At 34.2% G+C, this 27060-nt stretch overlaps 1 protein-coding gene across 9 annotated transcripts in view; it reads right to left on the bottom strand.

Moving 5' to 3' along the window:
• The window catches only part of ATRNL1 (attractin like 1), a 466156-nt gene that overhangs the window by 260186 nt on the left and 178910 nt on the right, over positions 1-27060 (bottom strand). For all 9 annotated transcript variants that reach the window (XM_064663416.1, XM_064663423.1, XM_064663418.1 and 6 more), the window contains exons 22-24: positions 20095-20189; positions 19374-19452; positions 18000-18157 (exon numbers count right to left, since the gene is read on the bottom strand). In XM_064663416.1, the coding sequence (XP_064519486.1) occupies positions 18000-18157; positions 19374-19452; positions 20095-20189 (332 nt within the window). The remainder of the gene's footprint in view (positions 1-17999; positions 18158-19373; positions 19453-20094; positions 20190-27060) is intronic.

Raw genomic sequence — 27060 nt, 5'->3', positions numbered from 1 at the left:
CCTTGAAGAGCTTTTATTTCTCTTTTGAGCTCTAGTATGTAGTTCTGAAACACTTTCAACACCATTCTTATCTTCTCAGAGTACAGTAATAGCCCAGTGCAGCAAAGATTTTCAAGGCATGATGAAATAGTTTAACTCAGCTTCTGTATATCCTGATAGACACAGTTATCTTTGGTCAGGGGTTAATCAAATATTATCTCTTGCAGCAATGGGAGATTCGGCAGGTAATTCCAAAAAATATCTGGTGCTTTATAAAAGCACAAGGGCAGGACAACTCTTTTCCTTAGACTAAATACCTATTTTAAAATTTACTGAAAACATGTTTATTTCATGCAAAGATTAATTAAAGTCTACTTACACAGTCATCATAATTGGGGGAAAAAAAACCCCACACCACCAAAACTAAGAATACCAGAAGAAACTGAGAAAATGAATTAAAGTTATTTCTTAATTTTCAGCACCATAACCATAGCTTCTCTTCTTTGAAGAAAGACTTCTTTCCATCACTTATTAAATCATATTTCATGCTGATTTCATGGTTGTACAGGGTTTTGACTAATAACCAAAAAATTAATTTCATATCGAGATTGAAGTAGAGAAAAAAATCATATAGGTAGGTTTGTATGTAAATTTTGTAGTATAACACTAAATCCTCCAATATACCCAGCCATGGATTCAGCTGCAGAGGACACATAGATTCACAGAGCTCTCCAAAATTCATATGATGATTGTATGAAGCAAATGAAGGTGGTCCCTTTGCATTTCCCCAATGTATGAATTTTCTCCATTCCTAATACCTGTAAAGAACCTATTCATAAAAGGATATGAAATAAAATCAAAGATAAATAATGGCTGATATCACAAAAGTCATCAACAGTACCCAGATGCCCAATCTCTTCTGAAAATGAGCATCCAAACATCCAGATGACCTAAAAATGCTACATAGTAATGATCTGCGACTTACAGAATTTGAGAAATATGTGAATTTGAGAATATGAGAAATTTGTAAAGAAGGGGGCAAGACACTAGTAATTATCAACAAAAATATCAATTTGGTTGGAAAAAAATATGATTCCTTTCATACTTTCTTGATTAAATAATAACTTTGAGAATTTCAATTAATCTGCTTGATAATAAAATGTCATTTATATTGTGTCTGCAGGTCAACTGCCATTTACAGAAACAATATTAATGTTTGCATTATGTAGTTAAGAGAAAGATTCTCCTTAACAATGTTTTCAGATCAGAGAAATAACTTTGCTATTGAAAGTTCAAAAAACTCAGTTATATTCTACCACTAGTTGCATTTTGAATATGAAAGTTTATTTTATCTATATGATTAAATCAGAAACAGAAATGACAAATTAATTTCCAAAATATTTCACAGAACTAAGACTGCAATGATACAATTAGTCAAAACAAAGTCAGTGATGTCTTTAATCAGTTCTGAATGCTATTCTTTCATACTTCCTTTCTATTCCTAAAATAAAAGACAAAACCCCCACAAACTTTCAGAATAGAAGATTGTAGCAATTTATCAACTCCCTGAGCAGAAGGGCAAAATAGTCCACTCAATTAAAGAGTATGTACTAGATCAATTGTATTATCGCTCCTTGTGGAGCAAAGGGCTCAAATTGTCAACATACTGGCAGTGACAGAAGAGTCAATTGGTAAAAGACCAATTTAATTTGTTTTTAAAATGTTCACATGAAACTCAGGAAGCTGAAAATGGACCAGTTTAATCCACTTCTTCTAAAACCCATTAACTGCTTTCTAGTAATCACTCCTTAGTTCTACGAAACTTTTGTTTTCAATTATGAATTATTGCTCCTTCATAACAACTTCAGAGACAATTGTAAATACTCCTGATCCTCACTACTGTTTTCCCTCTATAGAATGAGTAGTAGGACACCTGCCTGTCATACCCTGAGAAGGATGATTTCATTCATTTAGTAAGATGAAACCAATGGAATCACCTCACTTTTGTTGTTACAAATTGTTCACATCAAAAAGGAAAAAAGTTCTGTGGATTACTGAAAAAAATTATATCACTGAAAACACAATGAAAGCACAGCAATTACAGCAGACACGACATACCTGCTTCCCTAAAGGAGAATTAAACCTGTCCAGCTTTTTTAAAACCTTTAATTTTAAGGATTTTAGAAACTGCCTGTGTCACCTTTCCTTTCAGCATGTCTAAACTAAATATCTCCTACTGATATTTAGTCCCATTTCTTCTTCTAGTTCTCTCTCTCCGTCTCCTTCCCCCATCATCAATCGGACAACTTGAGCTGTGGTATCACCCTTTAAATCTTTTCTTCATGAGATAACAAGTGAACCCATTTTAGTATTGTCTCAAGTCATTTTTTCTAAACCTCTTTGCAACTTTTACTATTCTTTGAAATCTGATGTTGAAACCAAAAAACCCGAGTAGAGCAAAAGGACTGCTCTAAAAATCTCATTTAAAACACTGTTCTTCAAGGCAACTAATCTTGTTTTATGTCTTTGTACTACTTTTCATTTTGTTCTCTTTGCATCCTGAGTTACTGTTTGAACAATATTAACACAAGAAGCACCAGCTTAGCCATAGAATTTTAAAGTATAATATTAGTATGATCATTTAAATAACAACTTGCTTTTGCGACACTGTACTTTAAAAAGCCTTTAAAAACCTTATTAGTATTATATATAATTAATAACAATTGAATCTTTCCCTCTACAAACCCTAGAAATATTATTGTAATGATGCAGCATTTACCATTAAGTTCCTTCTCATAGAAAACACAATTAACCTTAGGACATCTGCTATCATATTGTTAGCAAATTGTCGCTACTGAATCTTCCATATTTATCAGTTTAAATTAAAAATACTGAAATAAAAAAATTCCTTCCTCCACAATTTCCTTGATTTCACCACACTGACTGAGGCTAAACAAAGGTAACATTTAAACATCATGAAAATCAGTTTTAAAAATATGAGCAAGTATTTAAGCAGGAGGTTATTTCACAAATATAAAAACCCACACACAAAATATTTTATACAAAGTGAATGCAACTCCAGTAAGTCAGTATTCGTGCTAATGGAGACAGCATGTAAGTGGACCTGGTGATGGTTTAACACCATGGTATCATTCGGTTTATCACTGTGAATGATAAACCATGAGAAAGCATCTCACAAATGAAACTCCATTTAATGATCGTACAGAGTATTTGTAAAATCAGGAGTATAAATTCACATTGGTCCTGCAATGATAAAGCAGCTATGCATTGCCATTATGCACACAGATTTCACTGGTTGCCTTAACAGATTTAATTCTATTATATAGAACAGAATTTGAGTTTGTCACCTCAAATGAAATCAGTTTATTTCCTGTTGAATTGTTATGTGAATTTTTGTTATTGTTGTTTGGGGGGGTAGGGTGTTTGTTTGTTTTTTAATCAGAAGTCCTTGCCCTCTTCCATCTGGCTGCTACAACAGGTGTAGAATAAGTAGCACTAAAGCAACTTCTCCAAACTACACCAGCCAAGCATAAAGAAAAATACAAATGGAATGTGAGGCGTCTTAATGGAGTAACCGAAATTGTAGCGATAACAATGGTACTGAGCAATTTAATCTTCTAACTGCAAAATGATGTTTTGACAGACTAATAACTGTACACTGCACTGTTATTCTATTCAAAGATTCAAACTGAAGGTGAAGAACCATTAGGGTGGCCAGGAAGGGAACAGGAAATGAATCTTAAATGCAAAGAATAGAGCTTGCTTAGGCGTGTAAAAGGCTGACAGGGAACAGGATTGCCATGCATAAATACAAAAAAGGGGATAAACACCAGGAAGAATGAAGAGCTACTGATGTCATAGAAAATGGCTACACAATAGCAAATATGTCTAAAAAGAATGACTATATTTATGGAGATAAAGGAGATTGTGAAACTTTTAAGTTCAAATCATGAGGGAATCTGCTTTTAAAAACAGAGCTTATGAAAACGTTTGCCAGGTAACATATCCCGTTATATATCCAGAAATTACTTTAAACACACAGTTTTAGACATTGTTCAGGTCCAAATAATTAATACAGAAGAGGAACCAAAGAAGAGGTAAAATAATACCAAATAAGACAAAGGACTGTCAAAAGAATATGGTGACTGTATCCATATTCAAGACATTTTCAAGTAGCTCTTATTTATATGAACTCTAAATAAAATTCAAAGGAAGTGGATGTAAGGAGATGAGTATCAGTCTTTACAATGAAACAAAGACAAGATTCAAACATATCAGATTAGTGTAATATTCCCAACTCCTCAGGATGCCTCTTCTAGTTAGAACGGAGAAGAGAATTGATTACACTGCAAATAACACAGCTGCAATTGATTTTTTTTTTCTACCACTACACCACAGATGAATATAGCTAAAAAAGGTTTTCAAAACAAATCAAGTTCTGTGGTTAATGCTCATAGAATATAAAAGAGGCATTATTAGTTTAAAAAAACCAAAACAATCCAAGAGTGTTATCATTTTACAAAAAAAAAGCATTATAAACTTACAGTAGCTAATATAGGTATGATGTGAATTAAATAGCTTTTTACTTTTTCTAATGCCTAAAGATAAGGCAACAGCTATGGAAAAGTCTATTCTTGCTGGTGCATATGGGTCTTAACTACAAGAGTGTTACCTAGGGCAGAATACACATCTTTTGTTACATCCTCAGTGAAGAGCTGACATAAGCACTTCAGAATGTCATGAATGTCTTGTGTTTGGGATGAATGCAGTGATACAGTTACACCAAGGCTTATGCTGAGGAGTATTCCAATAATACATCCCCAACGAGAAAGCAGAGCCAAAAAGTTACTGTTAAACTTTTGAATGTACATTTTATGGATCCTTTCTCCACTGACATCTCACCTCCTACTCTGCAAAGTCTAACAGTAACAATAAAAAAAATTGTAAATCTTCCACCCTTATATTTCAGTTTAAATGCAGTTTTACACTATTCCCCCCTTTCATCCTTGCTGCTACCAAAGGATCATAGAATCATTTAGGTTGGAAAACACCTCTAAAATCATCGAGGCAAACTGTTAAGAGATGTACTCCATCCTTGATCTTTCCAATCTCTCGCGTATACACACAAGCACTGTCAAATTTTCAATATAGGAATGTATATATAAAATAATAATGCCAAAAGGGGGGGGGGGGGGGGGAGGAGAGAGACTATTCAGATATAACATTTAAGTAACATTTTATTAAGTAACATTTAAGTAACATTTTGTTCCTTATGAAGGCAGATATAAATATTTGGCTCAAAAGGCCTAACTGGATAAACAACAAAAGAAACTGTCTTGTACTTATATTATACAACTTATTATTTAAAATAATTACCTCAAATTTTAACTAGTTTCATTATTTTCAAAACCTTGGGGTTGGAGGGACTTTCAAGGAGAATGTAGTAAATTGCATTGAATTCTTCATATTGATCTTAATGTTCTCTGTAAATTCACTGAACTCACATTTTACCACATAGTAGTAAGTCACTAACTTTGAGTGTCTTAAAGAGATGGCAAAAAAGGGATCTCACTGCTGTCTCCTACTACTTAATCAGTAGGTTGCAAAGAAAATGGAGTCAGAGTTTTCTCAGAGGTGCACAGAAGGAGGATTAGATACAATCAACATAAACTGCAACAGATACAAGGAAAGAAAAACTGACTAGACAAGGATCTGATCAATCAGATCTTACTTTGAAGTTGGCCCTGATCTGAGCACGGAATTGGACTGGAGACCTTCAGAGGTTTGTCTCACACAAACTATTCTCTCTTTCCCAGACCCAGAACTTCTGACACTTCCATTAGAGATAACTAATAGAAAAACTTCATTATCAGTGAAAATTAGTCATTTTGTAAATCTCTTATATGTACACAGCAGAGAATTTCTCAGACACTACCACTGAGAATAAAGCAAAACTAAAATTACCTTAAATGAAAACAATTCAAAGCCTGCACAAAGATGGTATTAGGAGACAAAGGAGTAATGATGATTCTATACACATACAAACAGCTTTTATTTCACTCATTTGAGAATATCTGACAGCTTGAATGGTTTTTCACTACCTGGCCTGATAGTTAATACGGCAATTTTAACAAGACTGCAATCTGTAACAATGTCAGTCTTGTGTATTTTTCTTGTCACTGTAAGGAATAATAATAAAAGGAAAAGACAAGAAAGTAAAATGAGGACATCATGAAACAAAAAGAAAAGAGGAAGGAAAGAAAGGCACAAGATTCATCTTCCCCCAGTTTATGTAAGGTATATTAATCAAGGGCTAACAATGAAAGACTGGAACAATGAATAAACTTCAAGTAAGATAAACAATAATGTTGGACTGGAATAGAAAAATCTGTAGAGCACATTGGTCTAAAAATTCATCTTATAAGCTTTAAGAATATGTTAAAAACAAGTATTCTACATCCAGCAGTTCTTACACATTTTCACAGATCACTACGCTCCAATCCACATCTAGATCTCCTAACCTATTCCCAACAACATACATAGCAATATGTGTAACAGAACTTACATTGTTTCTGGATATTTTCCTGTTTCTACATGCAAAGAAATTGTACTAGTCTTTCTGGCAAAACGCTCACTTTGATAAACTAGAATAAAAATTCAACATGGTACATATTAAATTTTTAACTAATGCAAAATGTAATTGCAAATAGAGATTTGTATTTGTGCAAATGTGTTTCTAATGCAAGGCAAAGCAAGATTCTTGGATCTTAGTTTTCTAGTGTTATTTAAAGCTTTTGTCAATAACTAGCAAGAAAATAATATCATTATTAATATTTTTTATTTGTCATGCTGAGGTAAGAAAGTGAAAATCATACTCACTCACCAAGTGTATGGGAGGGTAATGGGAAGGTAAGAGAAGTAAAAACTGCATTTGATAGAATAAATGTGGAATCAAAGAACGAAGATCGTTCTCAAGGATGCTATTCTGGACTTAGTGATACTGAAAAACATTTGGGTTATGGTAGATAGTCATTAAATTCCCAATGCTGTGATGAAAGAGCTATTTTCCTCCTGGGTGTATAGAGGAAAATATTGAATGTTGCAAAAAGTATGGACTGGAATCACAAGAATAAAGAGCAGAAAAGACAGAGCTACGGTTGCTCCAGTTCCTTAGGCAGCACAGCGTGCCCATGCTGCTGAAAAGCACCCTTTTTCTGCCCCCTCAAGTACATCATTATATCTGTATCCAAAACAGATGCAATCACACTCATAAAAGTATGTCAGTTCTGGCTTCCACAATTCCCAAGGGATACTGAAATATTGGAGGGTTCAGAGAAAAGCTAGAAGAATGACAGTAAGTCTGAAGAAAAGCTAAAGAAAAGGTGATAGAAAATATGCTATTTACAACAACATCACATCCTTTATAGGAGGAAGATCTTCTTTCTAGAATAAAATTATATTTAAAGACTAGTCCATGGAAAGTTACATGAATCAAATGTTTTTAAACAGTGGCAACAATTGACAGAACCATTTAGTAGCAGTCAGGTGCACATCCCATTTTTAGAAATATTTAAGACAAGAGTGTATTTTTTTTCTAATATATGGTCTAGTTCAAACATCAATTAATTTGTGAAAGCCTATGCTTTAGTTTATGTCTCATGTCAGATTATATGACCAAAGCAGCCCCTTCTGGATTTATCATCTATGAGCTATAACACCTAGGTAGCAATGAAATCAAGTGCTTACATGAAAAAGTAATGACAAGTAACTAATGTACTTAAAGTCAGATTTTAAAAAAAGCAGATGACCTGCAAGCTTTCCACCCTCCTCCTTAATATGCTTATCTGGCTATCTATGTCTGATAATTGTTTGTATTGTCTCCCTGAAGGCACAGAATATGTTTGCCTAATATAGACTAAGCAGTTGATGGGTTTTCTTTTCGTTTCTTTAAAATACATTCAATTAGCTTTTTTGATAATAAAGAATTCAAGAGATTTTTAAAATGACATCATTATCACAATTTAAAGGTCCTTAAAGCATTTCAAACTAAAACCCAACAATCTGTATTTCATAATAAATACAAACAGAATCATGACTCTTACATTGTTTTCCACAGCCTTAAGAAGTGAGCACTCACACTATAATCCAACAAAGAGCACAGCAGCTCCCCACTACCTGCCCAACTAACAGTCGAGTTTGCAGGTCTGAGTTTGTCTTCTTGCTAAACAAAAAACTTGTGATTCTAGTCCACTTTGTGCTATTCCTTCTGTGTTTCTCAGGAAAGGCATTCGTGGACTTTTGACTTCCCCACATCTTCGCACTGGTTAGCTCAGCTCAAACCATATATGCATTAGTTAATCCACGAAGAACCACAGAATGGCTTTGGATTTTTAAATCCTGGAGTCTCTCGGTGAGTAATATAATACTTTCATTTTGTTATTTTGTCACAGAAATTAATATATTGATTGAATAGTTAAAAGATTAACCAAGCTTTTCAAAAAAGAGGTCTACATGAAATATCTTGTCCCATCAAAAACACCTTAAAGAGATCCTAAAGACCAACATATGGCAACTATTTTTCATTCTCAAGGATTGTCTTCTAGTAGCAAATTCCTTGCATCTGTGAGTGCAGTAGCTCCTACAAATTAGAGTGCCATTAAAAATACCAGTTCACTGAAATAAAACAATCTTAAGCATGAATGTCTGCTTACTCTAATAGAACTCCTTACTCTAAGGATGCTGATGGCATCTTAGCTCACTCCTGCAGATAAAACAGTCTCAACTTTTGAAGCTTCAGTGCTTTTGGAATGCTGGGATTTAGAGACCCCTGCAAACTAAGCTGTAAGAACCCCTACCAGTTTTTAGCTGGTTTCCATGGCCTGAGCAATTAAGCTCTGAAGCTCTAAGGAAAACTCCAGAGCTCTATTTCCAGTCTATGCTGTCAAGGTTACCTTGTGCTAAAAACCACTTTTTCCAGTTTCACTGTCTCAGAGACAGTTCAGCATGACATACCTTGTTGGTTCAGCGCTCAGAGGTCAGATTTAGAGCCTTCTGTTCACGGCACAAGTGACCACATGTTGAAGGGCAATCCCATGATGTACATGAGCTCTGCTTTGTGTTTTTAGACCAGGGATTCAGTTAGTCCAGGCACCTTGTAGTTCTGAGTGACAGTTCAGAGCAGACTGATCAGCAAAACCACCTGTACCCAGAGGAGTTTAGGAAACCCAAAAGGTACTTTTCCTAACCCTGAAACTCATGTCCATCTCAGGACCACAATCATGTTGATAAGGCCAACAAGACTGTCATCCCTGCTCAGCAGATGTGGGGTTCTTGAGATGTCTTCTTCACAAACACCCTGCAGAGAAATTTTTAACCTGATTTTGGGCCGCTGACATTTTGTTTACTAAGAAATGTTGAAAAACATTGATTTGGCAGAAATCCAAATTTAAACAAAAATATAAGAAACAGAAATCCTGCACGTTGTCCACATTTATCTACACATTCCTGATCAGAGGGGGCAACTAAGGTTTCTAGAACTGACAGTCATGATAAATGGGTTGAAAATATCTATTCTCTACCACTAGCAGCTTCCTATTTCCATTCTGATTCCCTATGAGCCAAACATTTACTTTCAAATAATTCTGAAGCCACTGAGTATGACCTTTAAAGGCTTCTGCAGTTTAACAAGGCATAGATGTTTCCTTCAGGGAGAATCTTAATATTTGAAAGTTTTTTTTCTTGTTATTAAAAAATAGTTTCTATATCCCATCATAGGTTCCCTCCCAAATCCCAAGAGGAATAAGTGATTTATTTTTCTATGGCTAATCATAAGTCCTGAATAAATATAAGCTACCTTTAAGTAATATTTTTTTATTTAATTCTGAATGTTCTAACAACATTTTACTTAATTAAGTATATAAGCAAAATGGAAATTACAAGCAAAATCTCAATATCTACTTGCTAAACATCATAGAGATAATTTTTATTAGCAAATAACCATATCTATACATCTCTATTGTGTTATATAGCTACCAGTAGATGGTGCCTTGCTCTGCCTGGAAAAGAAAGCTCCATACAACTGGCACATCAGTTATAGGAGTTCTTATCTCAGACATTCAAATTATACACCAATTAAAACTATGCATCACTGAGGACTAATTATCTCTTAATTAGGTATTTTGGTTCCCTTAAATCATCAGCTGAACTATTAACAGGGCTTCTGCTTTCTGAGAAATATATCAACTATGTTAAATATTTACAGATATTCTGGTGGCTCATATTAAACCTTTTCTAAGGTGATTGGAAAAAGAAATGTACCCAGGAGAATAATAAAATTAACATTTACATTTATTGGAGTGGTGTAGAAGTTGGCACAATATGGCTGGCCACCTTGTTCTGCTATATTTTAAGACAAATGTTAACTGCTCTACCGTTATTTTTTGAAGTAAAAGAAGTATAATCTAATCATCAGAAAACACCTCCTCATTTTAGCAATACCTTAGGATTCATGAGAAGCATTTTGGAAAATGCTATATTGGATCACATCAATATAGCACATCAAAAAGCACATCAAGCTTTTTGGGCATATTATACAGTCTTGTGATTTATTCTCCATACAACTGACCTTGCAACTACAAGGAAATAAATTATAGATATTACAGATAGTCCATTTTCCAAGACAAGAACCAGTAGGTTTCTGGTGTTACATTTGATTACCCCAGAAAGAAAAAAGGTAACCATAATTACTGTAACAGTCCACATTTGAGTAGTAATTTTCAACTACTTTATAAAATGTAATAATTATACATGTAACAGATACACCTGTAATAATGTAACTATGACAAGAATTTTTAACAATGGTATTTAACGTGTTGAAGAGCAGAGTGGAATTTAGTTTTAGAAACTAGCAATACAAAAAATGACACTTTACTTTCAATGCTGCTGTCCTACTGATTTCAATTTTAAAATAATTTTTAATTTTTTCACTTAGAGCAGTTGTTTTTTTCCAGAAATAACTGTAGAGAAAGAAGTCTATTTAATATATTTTAATCATATATAAAAATAATCCTAGGCATGATATAAATCTGAATCTCCAGACCATTCTTTTTTTTTGATAAACAAAGTGCCAGAAAAGTGATTAGATGAGCCACTATAACAAAATATTGAAGCACAAATGTATTATCAGCAGCCGTGTCGTCTGTTTTTGAAATTTGTTTCTCTAGATCTACATTCTTCCATTTTACTGCTGTCAGCTAATTCACTTTATAATTTAATGCCTATATTCAATGCATAAAACCTGAAAAACACTAAATACTAACGTAACTTTCCTTCCAAAATCTCTTCCAAAGCACTGTAGATTACTAAATCTGTTGCTATCTGAATTACCTCCTTCCTACATTCAGGTATGAGATGGCATTTGAATTTCTCCAGTCTTGTGTTCTTACCCTCCTGCTTCTGCCCTGCAATTTCTCTTCCTTCAGAGTCTAACTTTGTTGAGGATAATTTTCATAGCAAGGTGAAGGATGAAAGAATATGGTCTGAGGTTGCATCAGGTGATGTTTAGATCTGATATTAGGAAAAATATCTTCTCAGAAAGGGTTGTCAAGCACTCAAACAGGCTGCCCAGGGAAGGGGTGGGGTCCTCATCCTTGGAGGTATTCAAAAGATGTGTAGATGTGGCACTTAGGGATGTGGTTTAGCGTTGAACATGGCAGTGTTAAGGGTTGGACTCAATAATCTTAGAGGCCTTTTCCAATCTAAATGATTCTATGATTCTATGTTAATTATTATTAATATTATCAATCCTGACTTTTCGTTATGATCAGTATCATCATCCCTACTAAAAACTGTGACTGTATATATGTCCATTTTAGGCCATACCTCAGTCATCTACAAACGAACCCACCCTGTTGAATAGAGTTTGCCCTCTATTCCCAGTATTTTTCTGTTCCTAAAGAATTTCATGCTCCTCACTGAATTGTCACTAAATGGTAGTTCAATGGATTTCCCCAGTCTTTGTTCGTGGTACACTGCTTTCAAACCTTTTTTAAATAGGGATTTTATATTTACTGTAAGAAAACATCAAAGTTGTTTTGGAAGTTAATGTATCCACTTCATCATCAGTACCTGTTTAGTGTTTCAGGAATTATAGTGTCTTCACACATTGCTATATGCAGTTACTCAGCAGACTCTATGAAAGCCATTAAGGCACTTAGAAATTGAATTGTTCACCATAAATCATAGGGATTAAATTTAGGTATGCAATCACTCGTGGGAAGAGGTTCTGTACAAACACAATATGTGGAGAAATACATATTTTCCAAGAAAAGGGTCCAGAATCATGACCTTAGCAAAATTCAGAAAGGTCTTAAAAGTCAAAAAAAAAAAAAAATGCTCTGATATTCATTTGTTAATTTAGTAATTAGGCTGTGCTACCGTTGTAAATTCTAATGGCAGTGACTGACATGTTTTACTTCTTGGAGCTTTTACAACCTATAAGTCATTCATGAATGTTAAAAACTCAAATGATCTGCAAAACAAAACAAAAAAAGTTGAAATAAATTATGCTACACAGTATATTCTATTACAAGGGTAGATATGCTTCTTGATTTACATTACACTCCTTCAGTTGCTACAGGCAGGCTATTAAGGGTGGAAAGAAAATCAATTCTGAAACAGGAGCCAGTAAACTGAAAGAACACTAGTTTCAGCTTAAAAAAAAAACACTTGAAAATTTATATATGAAGTAGTTTTGATTATTTGTTGTGCTACATACAAATACAATGTAAATCTTCACCATAATTCATTATTCTGTTCTGGTATACAAACTAATACAGACTGCCAAAGACGGTTTTCATCAGAAACAACTGTGCAAAAAAGATAGGACTCAGAAATATGCTACTAAAACTTGCACTAGCCTTGTTTAAGAATATTACATTTCTTTTTCCAACACATTTGGGGATTCTCCATGTACAGTAACATCGTGTCTACCTTCACTGTTACAACAGTTGTTCTATGCCGTGGAAACATGTTAGATTAACTATGCTATGTTCAAAAATGTATAACAAGATTTATTTTTTTTCATTAAATGCAAACCTAATTTTGCCAGGGAGTGCTTTGCTGCTGAGGTTGAACTTATAATTTAAAATGACCCTCCCAATTAAAATTCAGACGCTTGTGAATCTTCCATTTACACTTTAGGGAGGAAAGGAGATAACTAGTAGAAAAGTTGTTATTATTATCTCCAGATGCAGCTTTAAAACTGGTAGAAAATTTTGCTGCTCAGGCACAAGTTGAGATCAGCTTTACAAGTTTGACAGTTATAAAGGGATAGAGGTGCACGAAAGCAGCTGATCCAGAAGCAGGAATGCTATTGCTGTCTTTAGGGACAGTGATCAGCCAAATAGCCAGGACAGCTTTTTAAAGGTATTTACTTCTTCCACATTCAGTCAGTACTTCTCAGAATATGAGAGCAAATGAGGAAAAAAATAAAATACATCTGTTACCATCTTCAATGAAAAAAATCCCTAGCCATAAAATTAGTTTCCTGAGACTGAAGAACACATTGTGACTGCTGTTAGTAATAGTTGCATAGCTGTCAGAAGCCCAAGCTTCATGACTTCTTACTACTTCAGGGACTACTGACCATTATTGAGGTGCTGGCTACTACAGTCTGCTACTGCTTTTCAAGAAATGTTACAGCCTTCAAATTCCATTAACAGTGGAATCTGAATTACATCTACTCTCAAAATAAAATAAAAATGAGCAGAAACAAGTTATGTGGCTTTGTCACATATTCTGTTTAGAAATCTGGTCTGTGTAAGGCAACAGCATGGAGTCTTCTTTAACTGATATATAAGACATGGTACACTTAAAGGGTTGGGACTGTCAAAGGCAGTAGAGATGGTAAGTCTGGATGATAAATCATGTCATCTTACTTGGACATTTGAACTTTATACAGAATTCCTCTGAAAAGATGCATAAACTACTGGTGCTCATGAAAGCCTGGCCAGTTAAGCTTAAGGGTCTTTATCCATCCTTACTTTCCAGTCAACTCTTACTTAGAGAAAATGGAGAAAAGTGTGGTATAAACTGTTCCAGTAATTCAACAGAAAATATCCAACCTTTGTGTGCCAATATATAACTAGTACATACTTCTGAGAAAAAACTGGTACCTGCCCATATTACACCCAGGTCTATTTGTGGAAACAGCTCTAAGCTGAAGATGTCCTATATCACCATCTTTCTAATGACCCCTCATGCAGCTATGTCACATTTCTGCTTCTCCTTTCTTGAAGGAAAAAGATATTTTATAGCTAAATAAAATGCTTTTAGCATCAGGAAATTTAAATGCAGTGTTTTCCCTCCAGGGCTGCAGAGCTCTCTCCCTGCCTGAGCACCCTGCTGTGTGCCCGCAGCCATCACAGACACAAGGGTGTGGACTAATGGGAACCTAGAGTACATTTTTATAAAGAGAGAAGCAGTATATGTGAAACTGAGAATTTCCTACACAGTCTCTATGTTTGGCAAGTAATTCACTTCTATCCAGTGCTGAAGAACTTGTATTCTGAGGTGATTAGGATCACCAGTGACAACAATAAAATGGGTCACTGGGTTGTTGGTAGTGGAGTTATCACAGATCAGCACACCTTAAGGAACTATTTTTATTGACACAATCACCACATACACTTTTTTCAAAGCCAGGAAATTGTATTTCAAAAGAAGATACTTTGTGTTAGAACCACCAGGGATCAGCATTTTGGAAAAAAAAAATCCAAGCTTGCTGAATCGGTAACACGAATAATAACACTACTTGAGGAAGCAACTGTGAGGCATTGATTCAAATAAACAATCACCTGCTGGGATTTATAGTTTTTCCTCATAGTCATGAAAATCTTGATGAGAAATGAATGCTAAAATAGAGATAATATAGGTGACTTTGACAGAAAAAGAAACTGTCTTGTATAATGAGGAGGGCTGCTCCTTCTCCTTTAGAAAATGAAACGGTAAGAGCAGTAACTCCAAAACTCAATCCTTCCCAATGGAAGACCCAAGTAATCTTAGCTCCAGTGCCAGCATAACAGGAGGCACCAAAGGAGAGTGGTGAAATGCATATCAATAAGACAACTTCAAATACCAGTTACAAAGGAAGTAAGGTCACTACTTCTGCTTCCTTAGGAACTCATTCTTTATAAAATGTGTTCTCGACAAGTTGTGATGAATAATGGAAATATGGAAGACTAGTACTCAGACTGTATTTGAAAAACGTTAGATGTGCTGGAGGACTTAGTTCTCTACAAAAGTTTTGAGAAAAAGCATGTGCCAAATTTCATAGTGCTATCTTACTTATTCCAGTGAACAGAATACCTCTCACGGAAACTACAGGATTACATACAGCCTTCAGTACTGTGTTGATATAAAATATCACTACATTTATACCCAGTATGATATGACTCATGCTTGTGACCATTTTAGTGAAAAGGACTACAGTGCAATTAGTTCAGTGTCTAAGGCCTCTAACACATAGGCCAGCTCCTGTGGCATCCAAAACTCTGCAATAGAACACACAGCCAACTCTCTAATCACCATGAAAAGGCAAAGTTGGCTAATTGAGGAAACTGCTTTCTAAACAATTTGAAAATTAACTCAGAGATCATCTAAAATAGTTCTCCATTACAATCCAGAACTCAAATCCATCAGCAGTATCTTGACTCTCAAAGAATCTTTTCATCAGTATAACAGTTAAGATCATTTTTTTAAGTATTATCATCCTTTAAATGGATACTAAGAAAGTAATAGACTAACATCAACCACTTGAATATTTTGAAGGTGAAATCTGGTATGCTAAAAGACGCAGATGTAGAAGAACATAAAAAAAATAACCATGAGCCCATTTAGGCCTTGGAAACTTCAACCTCTGGACTGTGATGGCTTCCCTCTCTTAACCCTAAGTCATAGGAAGATCCATATATTTTTAAAATTTCTGTTATGTGCAGAATCATAAAATTAACATAAAATGAAACTTGTTTTCTCTGAAAAGCTCCCTACTCCATTTATCACTGGAAGATGTTATCTACTGCTAGAGCACCAAACAAAAGAAATATATATATGGGTAATATGAACTTCAGATATTTCCTTGGAAAAGAACAAATAACAGCATAAAAAAGGTTGAGAGTTAAATAATAATCTTGTCCATTTAGGAAAACAGAGGACAATATTAACATCCTAAAACAGTTTCCCCATTTGGACCTTAGCATTCCTTTTCTGCTGAATAAATTTGAGTGACTTAATTTCTAGATGGAAGAATCTTTTTATGAAAAGTTAGCAGGAGAGGAAAGGAATGCAATAGTCAAGCACCACCACCTCTCAGGTAGAACTGTCTAGACCGATGAATTTCAATGTACTTCAAAAAGAAATACAAAAAAATCTGTGCAACAATGGCAGAACAGGGAAGGGGGGAAAAAAAAAGAAAGGATGTAACCAATGATCAGGGAATCCCTTCATCACGCACTAAAACATATTACCATAAAGGTGTTATGCTGCAGTGGAAACAGCACTAGGACCTGCAATCTGCCAACATCTGACAAAGAGTTGCGCATCTTAGGAATACACCACCTTAAAAATGTTTCTCTTACAGTGATGATACAGGCGCGTTCCACTGGTAAAGGTGAAAGGAGTGTGTGATGCGTTTACAGCTTAAATTGCTTCATGGGTTTGTTTAAGAAGGCTATTTGACCACTGAACTTGTTCTATCCTTAGAAATTGGGACAGAGTGTAAAAAATACCCCTAGTAGAAGGAGTAAAAGAGTTAGCCTTCAGGGTTTTTTTGTATAAACTAGTATATGTATAAATGTTAAAAAGCTGCACAAATTTGTCCTTCAACACTGTGTAACACAGTGAACATTCATTGTATGATTAAGAAAACTCTAGCTTTGCTTAACACAGTAATAACATTTCTCTGACAATTACTCAGAAGATGACTGCTTTAATCCAAGACTTTATCTCATATATATATATAAAAAATATATATATATACATATACACATCAATCAGGTTCCATATTTTAGAAAAACATGGGGTGATTTTTCCCACCAAAATGGAAATCTGTAGAATATTTGTATTTCTGGTTAACTGGCAAGTATTTTGAGCTTGTTTTGGTTTCCTGAGCAGATCACTAGGACTTATGAAATTTTATTATAATTTTAACAATTCAATTTTAAAGAATTAATTCTGTAAGGGAGTTATAGTCAAAAGCTCCTTATCCACATAACAAGCTCCTTCATTGATGCAGGGGATACAAATGTAGCTCTAGTAATGGCAAATATAAATATTGTTGTAACTTTAGAGGCCAGGGAGGAATCATGATTGCATTGATTTTTTTGAGTCTGCCACTACACAGTGTCTCAGTACTCCAGAAAATACTGAATGAAATTGCTTCCAGTGAAGCCAAAGAAGAACATAAATTCTAATCAAACATACTTAGTCTTAACTGAAGTTTGCAATATTGTAATCTGATACAGTCATTCCACATTTAAAAAAAATCAGAGGCTTAGAAAGCTAATCATTACCAAAAGATTACATTCAAACATCTAGGTACATACACATTTGCATACCCTATGCTGAAGTTATATTACAAATAAACACATATGTTCAATAATTTTAACTTCAGATTTTAAAAGCAACAGCCTGAAATCTGATTCACTACTAAAAACAAAAGCATAGAATTATTTAATGGTTTGAGTTGGAACAGACCTTAAAGACCTTCTAGTTTCCACCCTGTTGCCATGGGCCCAGCACCTTCCACTAGACCATGTTGCTCAAGGCCCCATCCAGCCTGGCTTTAAAATCATGTTAATAATTGTCATCACAATATAACTCTTATACACAGAAATAAAGCATGCAAATAATACTATTTGCATAATTTCTGTACAAGCAAAAGCATGAAATTCAATGTAAAGCTAAAATAACAACATCTCTATAAGTACAAAACAGCCACTAACCTGTATTTTGATTGGCCAGGAGAAATTGCTGACATAGACATAGAAGGTGATGTTTGGGTTGCTTCGAAAGTTAAATTTTTCACAGGAAAAGCTGTCTCTGTATTCCTTAATATTAGCCTTAGAAACAACAGGAATCTCTTCTCCAGATATTGTTCCAGCTTAAAAAAATATTGAAAAACCCCAGATGTAGATATATAAACTTATGACAAATCATCATTAGAGGTGCCAAAGTAAATTTGTACAAGAAACTTCAATTCTTAATTATTTTTGTTGTCTTCACTCTAAAACTTAATATCCCCTTATTATAGTTTACATGGCACATTAGGTATATTCCATATACATACAGCGAATTCACAGAAATTGTTACTTTGGTTTCAAAAGATTATATATGAATCACAAAAGTGGCAGAAGTTACGTGAATTTTAGAAGAAAGTTGTTATAGTCAGCCGAACAGATAATAAGCTTTCCTCTATAATTTACTTTTTCTTACAGTAAAAACTCATAGCTCATTAGAACCTGAAAGTGAATTTGTCTACATCTTACATGGTTGCTGTAGAGTTTTTAATTGTTCATGAAAGCGTTAATAACATAACTACTAATAAATATTTATCATGTTTTGCAAATACATGGATGACTCTGATAAATTATAATAAAGGAATAAGTAAAATTTACTAACTATGGTATGCTAAAATACTTCAGAATTTCATTGATAAGAATTTCATGAGTTTAAGACAAACTCCGAACCTTCTTTAACAAGATTTTTTTTTGTATGATTTCATTTTAAGCATCATACTTCTCCTTGGATGTGTTTTCAGAAAGTCAATAGAACCAGTTCAGAAAAACCATCTAAATAAAGCTTCTCTTCCCTCTTCTTAAAACAAAGAAGAGTAATGGGGTTCAAAGTTGGAAAAAAAATAGATAAGCAGCTGCTTTTATCAGCATACACAGAAGAACTTTATTGTTGGATATCAATGTTAAGGTTAATAATTAAATTTTTAGCTTGAACACTGAAACAAAGAAATAAAATCTCAGTCTCTGCAGTAGTTAAGGAAGCAATTTATCTTAATTAAAATCACAGCATTTCATAACACAGTCATTCCAAAAATTTAAATAGGCTACAAGCTTTTCCCACCAAAGCAATTTTAATTGAATAGGAGAGAAAGTCAACATATTAATGAAGCTTTATTCAGATTGCAAATTATCATCTGAGGTTTAAATAATATAATTAATAACGGCATAATGATAATGGCAAAAGAACACATTTGGTAAAGTTTTATTATCAAAATTAGCAACAAAGAGACAATCAGGTTAAAATAACTTAGAGGATCATGAAATCGTATGGGAAAAAACCATCATACCAAAACTCACTCTCACCTGTAGAACCAATAGACCATGTAATATTGAGGTTGAAGTTGTTTGATGCATTAATTGATATGTCCAAATTTTTATTTGACTAAATTAAAAAAAAAAAAAGAGAAAAAGTTAAAAAACCTATCAGAATGTATTGCATGTAACTGTGCACATGTAACTCTATTGCACATAACTGAATATACCTTTTAATTATCTTACGGTTTTAATTTTAAACATAAATAGAAATGGTAATTGCCAAAGGCAATTCTCTCTTTTGCTTCATAAGAACATGGAAAAAGGAAACATATAAGTACACCACTAAGCTTTTTAGATTTTGCGAAGAATAACAATCATTTTCTTTATGAAACGAAAGAAAAAAACCAGATGGCAAACGCCTACATTTTAATCACAAGCCAAAAATTATTTTTCTCATCTAAAAAAAGATTTCTTAACTGAAAGATATACCCCTTTATTTCATCTCATGAAGATACTAAAACTTATTGATGGGAGCAACAATAAAATAAATCAACTGATAATTTTTCAGAGTATTGATAGAGCTGAAGTACATCTACCATTTAGGAAGTTTTCTCAGTGCATGCATGAATAATTTTTCAGTTCTCAAAAAGATTTGAACTATCTCTAAAGCTTTGTAGACACTTAGGAAACCTGTAATCAATGTCAAATACAATGGAAATCTTAATCATGACTCTTCAAAACTTGACTGAAGTTATTAACATTTTGTTACCTGTTCTGGATTTGCTATAAAGTTTATGGCAGTGTGATGGCGGTCATCCTCTTGTAATAAGCTGAAGGTAAACTGGTAGTCAATCAAAAGGCTGTCTGTGGGGAAAAAAAAAATTTAAAAAATAATAAAGTGTATACATATTATTATTTATTATGCAAAAATTTACCATTCACATTTATTTTAAAATTCATGAAGTAATCTACAAGTCAGAACTACTCACACACATTTCACTGCTTAAGTATTTGCACTATAATGTCTTGAAGCAATTAAAAAACAAAATTAAGTGAAGCAGTAACCAAAAAAATAAAATCAAGAAAAAATAACTAAATAATTAAATTACACATAACTTGAAATAGCCATTCATTGTGATTATTCAAAAATACAGTATCAAGTGTTGTTAGTGTTATTAGTTCCTTAATTTTATTCTGAAATAATTATTCAAATATTCTGTTCAAAATGCATTTAAATATTTATTTCTTTATTATATTCATGTGCTTTACTGTGTTATATAAATAGTTTACACTGCTCCATCACTATAACACAACTTTAGAATTACTAGGTTTAAAAATTTGGGGGGAAAAGTTGCATCTACACTAAAATCATATAGCATGAAGGCATGATATTACAGTAAATAAGATTGCTAATAATTTAATGGCACAATGGAACTTTTAAGAGAAATTACGTGATCATCAAGTGTTTCCTTTCTAAATTTTAAAAGATTTTGTAACTCGCAAGTGATATAAATGTTTCATCCAAGAGAAACAAGTGGTTGTTCAGTATTCCTCAAAAAGATTATATTTCACTCCCAACTGGCATTTGTTCTACACATTTTTCTTTCAACCTGTGAATGGAACAAAGTCTGCCAGGCAGCTCCATGCATTCTGTTTCCATCACTGCACACTAACAACACCCTAGAGCTGCATAGGTGCAGATGAGAGAAACAGTCATCTTCAGATGGTCCAAATCGTGCTCCTTCCTGAAAGGAGCAAAAAACATTGGGACAAGGCAGAAGATGTGAGTTTTGAGTTAGCCTGCTGTGTTCCTGAAGCTGGAGGAACGAGATTAACCCCTACTTGGGTCATAGCTCAAGGAATGACTGAAAAGGGACTTTTCTGCAGGGGGAAGGGGTAGAAGCAGACTCATGAGGATGAATTGGGTTTCCAGCACCTTCATAATGTAAGTAAAAAAAACAGTCACAAGAAATGCTGCAATTCATAGAGGGAGCCATGTAGAATCCCAGTAACAAATGTTCAGTTCAGTCAGACAGTTGGGAACCAGCAGAACCCCCAGAGATGCAAATTGTGTTAACAGATAAATGGTTCTTGTTCAACAGTTGTGAGTCACAGGTGGGTGTGGTGGATGGATCTTGAATGCTCTGTTACAGGGGCAGATATCTTCAGCTCTAACAGAATAAATCTTCTAAATCTTTGACCATTACAGTTCTACAGGGATCAAAAGATTATTTTTAACCTCTGTCACAGGAAATAAGGAGATGAATTGTAAGTGTACATGATTAGATTATTATTTTATACATGTTAAAATATGGTTAAAGTGTGGCAATTCATCTTTGATTCTACATCCTAGTGAATCATTTTGAAGTTCTGTTTTGATCCCTGTCTTGATGGCATTCTGCTAGTCACCACCACCACACAAGCAGTACGTTGGAAAGAAAAACTATGTGATCATAAAAACAAAATCAGTAAATACAAAGAGAGTGAAAGATTGAGCCAAAACAGAAAAAAAAGCCGTGTCAGCCTTTTGTTGGACTCAATAGTTTCCTTACTGCTGACAATCACCTTTCCTGCAGCAACACATCATCTGAAAAAAAACCACTCTTGTATCTCGTGGTAAGGCTGACATAGAAACAGAAAAAACCTTTTGGTCAATGAAGAACAAACACAGTCCATGCTATTGTCTTAACAGTTAAAAAAAATGGGTTTGGTTGGGGTTTTTTTGTTTTGTTTTGTGTGGAAGGAAAAGTAGAAAATAAAGGTTCATAGAGTCATAAAATATTTTGAGTTGGAAGGGACCCACAAATGAGTTACATGGAAGGAATTACCATGACCTTCAAAGGTGAAAAGTAATGCAAATCTGGCTATGGAAATCGAATTAATAAGTCTCATTGACTCTATTGTGCCATATCTACATGTTTAACAGTAAGATTACTATTGCACCAGAACATATTTGAAGGTAACAGGACAGGAAAAGATGGCAAGTAGAAATTGACCCCTATTAAATGGATTAATAATCCTTTAATAATCACAAGCAGCAAGGCCAAAAGGCTGGGGATAATGTACAGATACACTAAATCTCCTGATGCTGTCAACTTGGAGTCTTGCAAAATACAGATGACTGTTTTAGCATGCTTCTTTGCAGATTTTTTGTAAAGGTATGGTTGACCAGCACCATAGAATGCACTCCTACAGAAATTCTGGCTACAGTAAGGGCTACAAGATGCAAGAAGCAGCACAGACAAGCCTACTGGACAAAGTATCAATGATTTTCTCACAAGACATGGCAAATTACCATTTAAATATGCTAAAGTCTTCTAAGCCCAGATTGTGTCCTCTCACAGATGCAGAGTATCAGTCAAAAAACCATCAGATATATATAGTTAAGGTCCCATCAAAACCCCAAATTCGGAATAGACACAGGACTCTTGCCTCCTCGTAATATGAATGAACAGCTCTTTTGCATACAAGTTTAAAAAAAATTTTGTCATTTACTTTTAAAACATTAGGAATCTTTTTTTCCTGGGTTTTGTTATTGTTTGTTCTCATTATTTTAAATTTATGTTTTACTTGATAACAGCCAAGAAAATATGAACTTATTTTTCAAGGAATGCAGGAAAAGTCCTTACATTGATAAAAGATGTTAAACTACATGGTCTCTCATAAATTTACTATCTGTAACAAATAAGTAAAATACTTACACTTTTTTTTTACTGCATTTTTACCTACAGTACACTTGAAAGAGTAAATTGTGAAAAAACAGTAAGGGTTAGTTATATATAGAGCCTTTTACACCCACAATATCCCAATTTACACTAAGCCAGCCCTGAAAACTGAAAAGAGATCTTCACTAAACTATTCAGAAGCACTAACAAACACAAATGATGGCCTTTAATTGCACAGAGATCTGCCATAGGACAACCCATTAAATCTCTGACCATAGACTGGATGCTGCAAAGCAGAAACACATCTCTCCATAGACAATTCTAATTCAGGGAAGATACCTAAAGTGTGTATGACTTGAATGAAGCATAACTGCTTCAATTCAGTTATGTGATTCAACAGTGCAAATTAGGTCAGGTGCAAACGAAAGAACTGACTCTGAGTAAGCATTCCTTCCCATCTTTCTGAGGACTGCAAAAGTATGCTGAAGAACTTTCATAGCTTGGAGAAAATGTTCACTTTCATACACAGGATATGTTCTGGTTGGTCAAAACTTTAAGAAATATTTGTCTGAACCTATTCTTAACTTTAAGTTCCCAAATTTCTGGAAGTCTCTAAAGTTAGATTTTATTAGAACACAAATTAGTAGAACCAATTTAAGGGGAAATGCAAAGTGAGAGTACAAATGAAAAGGGATCGTAAAGAAGACCCGCTGCATCCTGCTGCTGTCTGTCTGACTATCCTTTCTCACTCTGCCCATCTGTTTCATTCTATATCTTAGGAGACTCTTCCCCCACATGTATTCAGCAGCTCTCAGGGAAATATCACCTCCCTCTCCTCCAGAAGGCTTCACCTTCCACAGACTACAGCAGGCAGAACAGCTTTCCTTCCCACTGCCAAACATCAGTCACCGTGTCCCTGCAGCAGAGCCTTCTTTTCAGAGTTCTCACCAGGAAAATGTATTGTAGGCTGCCTTCTTTTTGTTAATATTAAACTCAACTCCTCCTACTTTTGCCTGGCAGGGTGTGTGCCCCATCACCTTAGTGTAGGCAAGGGAGAAGCAGCAGGGAAAAGAGATTCAATTGACACAGAGAGAAAGAGACTCTTGGAAGTCAAATTACAGTGGTGGTGGGGGGTGTCTTACAGTTTAATTTCTGTTTCCAGGTATGTTGTTTCATTTTGTCTAAGAAATCATTGGATAAAGTATAAAAAGAATGCCAGGAGATAAGAACACAATACTATCCTGACATCATCAATGGTCAAATATAACAAGGACTTAGGGTTATTGAGTTTTTTCACATCTCTATTTTGATTTCTTAAAAACCCTTCACTGGTTTCACAGTGAAAAATAGTCATTAAAATCAATTCAAAACACCAGTAATGAAGGCATGTGAGAACACAACAATAATTAGGTGAAGAAAGACGATTAATTAAAAGAAGAAAATAAATTTCAAAGCAATCCTTTAACCCTAGTATTGCTGTTAATTTTCAAGAAACCACTCTGTTTCTTTAATGAAGGTCCATGACTTTTGATATGGTTAAGATGGTTTAATATGGAAGTTTTATACTCACATCCAGCAAGGATCAGACTGATTCCCATACTCAAACTTTTGTATTGGAAGAAAACTGTGATTTTAAAAATGTCAGAATATTCCCAAAAGAACAAAGGTGAGACAGATGCACTTCAGTATTTCTGAGTGCCACTAGAACTCTGTGAGAATATATAATTACACTTATAATTATTAAAAAAAAAAATTAAATTGAATATGCTTAGTATAAATTTGTAATAAAGTTATATATGAAAAGGTATGTTACAAAGGAGTATTAAGACTGTAAAATGAACCACTACAATCAAGGGTGCCTTGAATTATTTTTGGGTGAGTGCTCACCTAATGGGCAGCTATTCAACATTTTGTTCTATGTTCAGTACCCAGTGTTGGGTCCATGCCTCATTTACTACATGCTACACAAGCCCTTTTCCAAAGATGGAATTAATTTCTAATGTGGCTTTCTATAGTATCCATCACTATCATTTTCTAAGTTCTTCAGAAAAGTTAATGAATTTGTTACATTACTGTAGATGAGAAGGCATTATTAGTATCATTTTACAGGACAGAAAATGAAACAAAGAGACCAAGGACAAAACCATCCATTAAACACGAGCAGTCAATTTGAAATACTTGGAGTTTGATTTTTCTTACTACTTTGAATTATATAATGCTACATATGAACATTGTTATTTTACAGTTCCTTCCATCATTCATTGTAATTCTTTCCACAACAAACAGGACAGGAACATACATTCATCTTTCCATTACATTATCCCTGATTAATTTCCTAAAAAATTCATTCAGTGCATTGTAGAGGAAAAGTTCCTTGGGAACTAGTATTCACCCATGCTATTAAAAGCTGTACAATCATGGCCTAGTAAAGAAGCAAATAAAAAATTATTGTGACAGCAACCTTAATTCTTCCACTTTCCTGCATTCACTGACTATATAGCATATTTCAACAAAGGGGGTCTATTAAGTAATTTAAGAATCAGGTTGGAGTAAATTCTAGAGAACTATTTTACTTCTGAGCTAGCTTTTGCCTTTGACCAAATCATTCCAAGAAATCATCCCTGTTCACATCATCTCTCAGAAAGAGGGAAGAATGATCCTGGGTTCCCAGAAAGAGAGCAAGCACATACATAATTGGGCACAGTCATGGCTTTTCTAGCTTTGATCACTGGCCATTCTCCCATGGCTCCTGTCATGTAGTTTCTTAAAACACATTTCTAAAACTGAACAAAATGGGAAAAGATTTTCATACGTACATAGAATTTCTGAGAACTATATCTATTCATTTTAGTTCCAAATTTAAAGTTCAGCAAAAATTCTTAGTCAAAAGTAGTGCAGTGTATGCCAGCCAGACATACAAACAGAGCATGAAACCAGGACAACCCACGACATAGTCTCAATCCCAGCTACAATCTAATGTTCATATTTTATAAATGTTAGGTGAGGATCACATGATCTTTACCCAATCGGTGACTAAAGTGGGATTTTTTCACTTTTTTTTTTCTGATAACTAATAAGATCTATTTTGTGAATAGAAACCTCAAAATCTAGTGCTGTTCTATTTTTACTTCTTGAAATCACTTAAAGTTGTAAGAACCTCCCTCATGATTGCAACTTCAGACTCATCACAGTCAGTCTTCCCACAGTTTTCTATTAAAGGATCTGTCTATTCATGCTGATTCTAAAACTCATACTCTCACCTCTTCATTGCACAGGCAGTTTGTCTCTCTCCTACTCTTTCTAGTGATTGTTCTGTATATGCAGCAAGAGTCTGTTGAGAACAGAACTATTCATATTCCTCTCTATCAGAACAAATGCTGCTTTTGAAAACAAGCTCCATTATCAAATGCTATAAGTCATATTCATTTGTGACCAAAAGAAATTCTGTTTGTATTACACCAAAGTCAGGGGGTTACCATCAGACCTATTTTGAGTCAGCATAATTATTTTGAACTTTCAGAGCAGTTGTCTGATTCATTCCTGTCTTCTGTATCCACTGCCTCATTTCCATCGTTATATTGAATATGTTGGTGTCTGACATTACTTGTTCATTGTGATAAAACAAAAAGTCATTTACTATGAAGTCTTTACTAAAAACTTTCATTTTTCTAAATGTAATCAGAGCTCAATGAGCTTCAAAATACCCCAGTACTTACTATTTATATGCCTTTTTTCCATTTAAAGAAAGAGCATGTGAGAATGAATTTTGCCTAAGTTCAAAATCTTTAAAAACATAAGCAACAGGAATTCATCGCTTCTTTTACTGCACTCTAGAAAAATGTACTAGGCTAAAAAGCCCACAGAAAGACAAAGGGATCAGTGTCATAATCAGCAAATTGGGTAACTAAATTTTATTTTAAACAGAAATCTTTTATCTTATGAAATTTTCAGCTGCTATTTAGAAAAGTCTAATAAGTTGTCAGTTTTGATCCCAAGGGAGGGCCAGATACAGAAAAATATGACCTGTATTAGAATTTTATTCAGCTAAATTTTGCTAGCTGTCTATTTTT

Source organism: Pseudopipra pipra, chromosome 8 (genome assembly GCF_036250125.1).
Source record: "Pseudopipra pipra isolate bDixPip1 chromosome 8, bDixPip1.hap1, whole genome shotgun sequence".
NCBI lineage: Eukaryota > Metazoa > Chordata > Aves > Passeriformes > Pipridae > Pseudopipra > Pseudopipra pipra.
The sequence above is the reverse complement of the archived record's forward strand: the minus strand, read 5'-3'. Positions and strand labels throughout refer to the sequence as shown.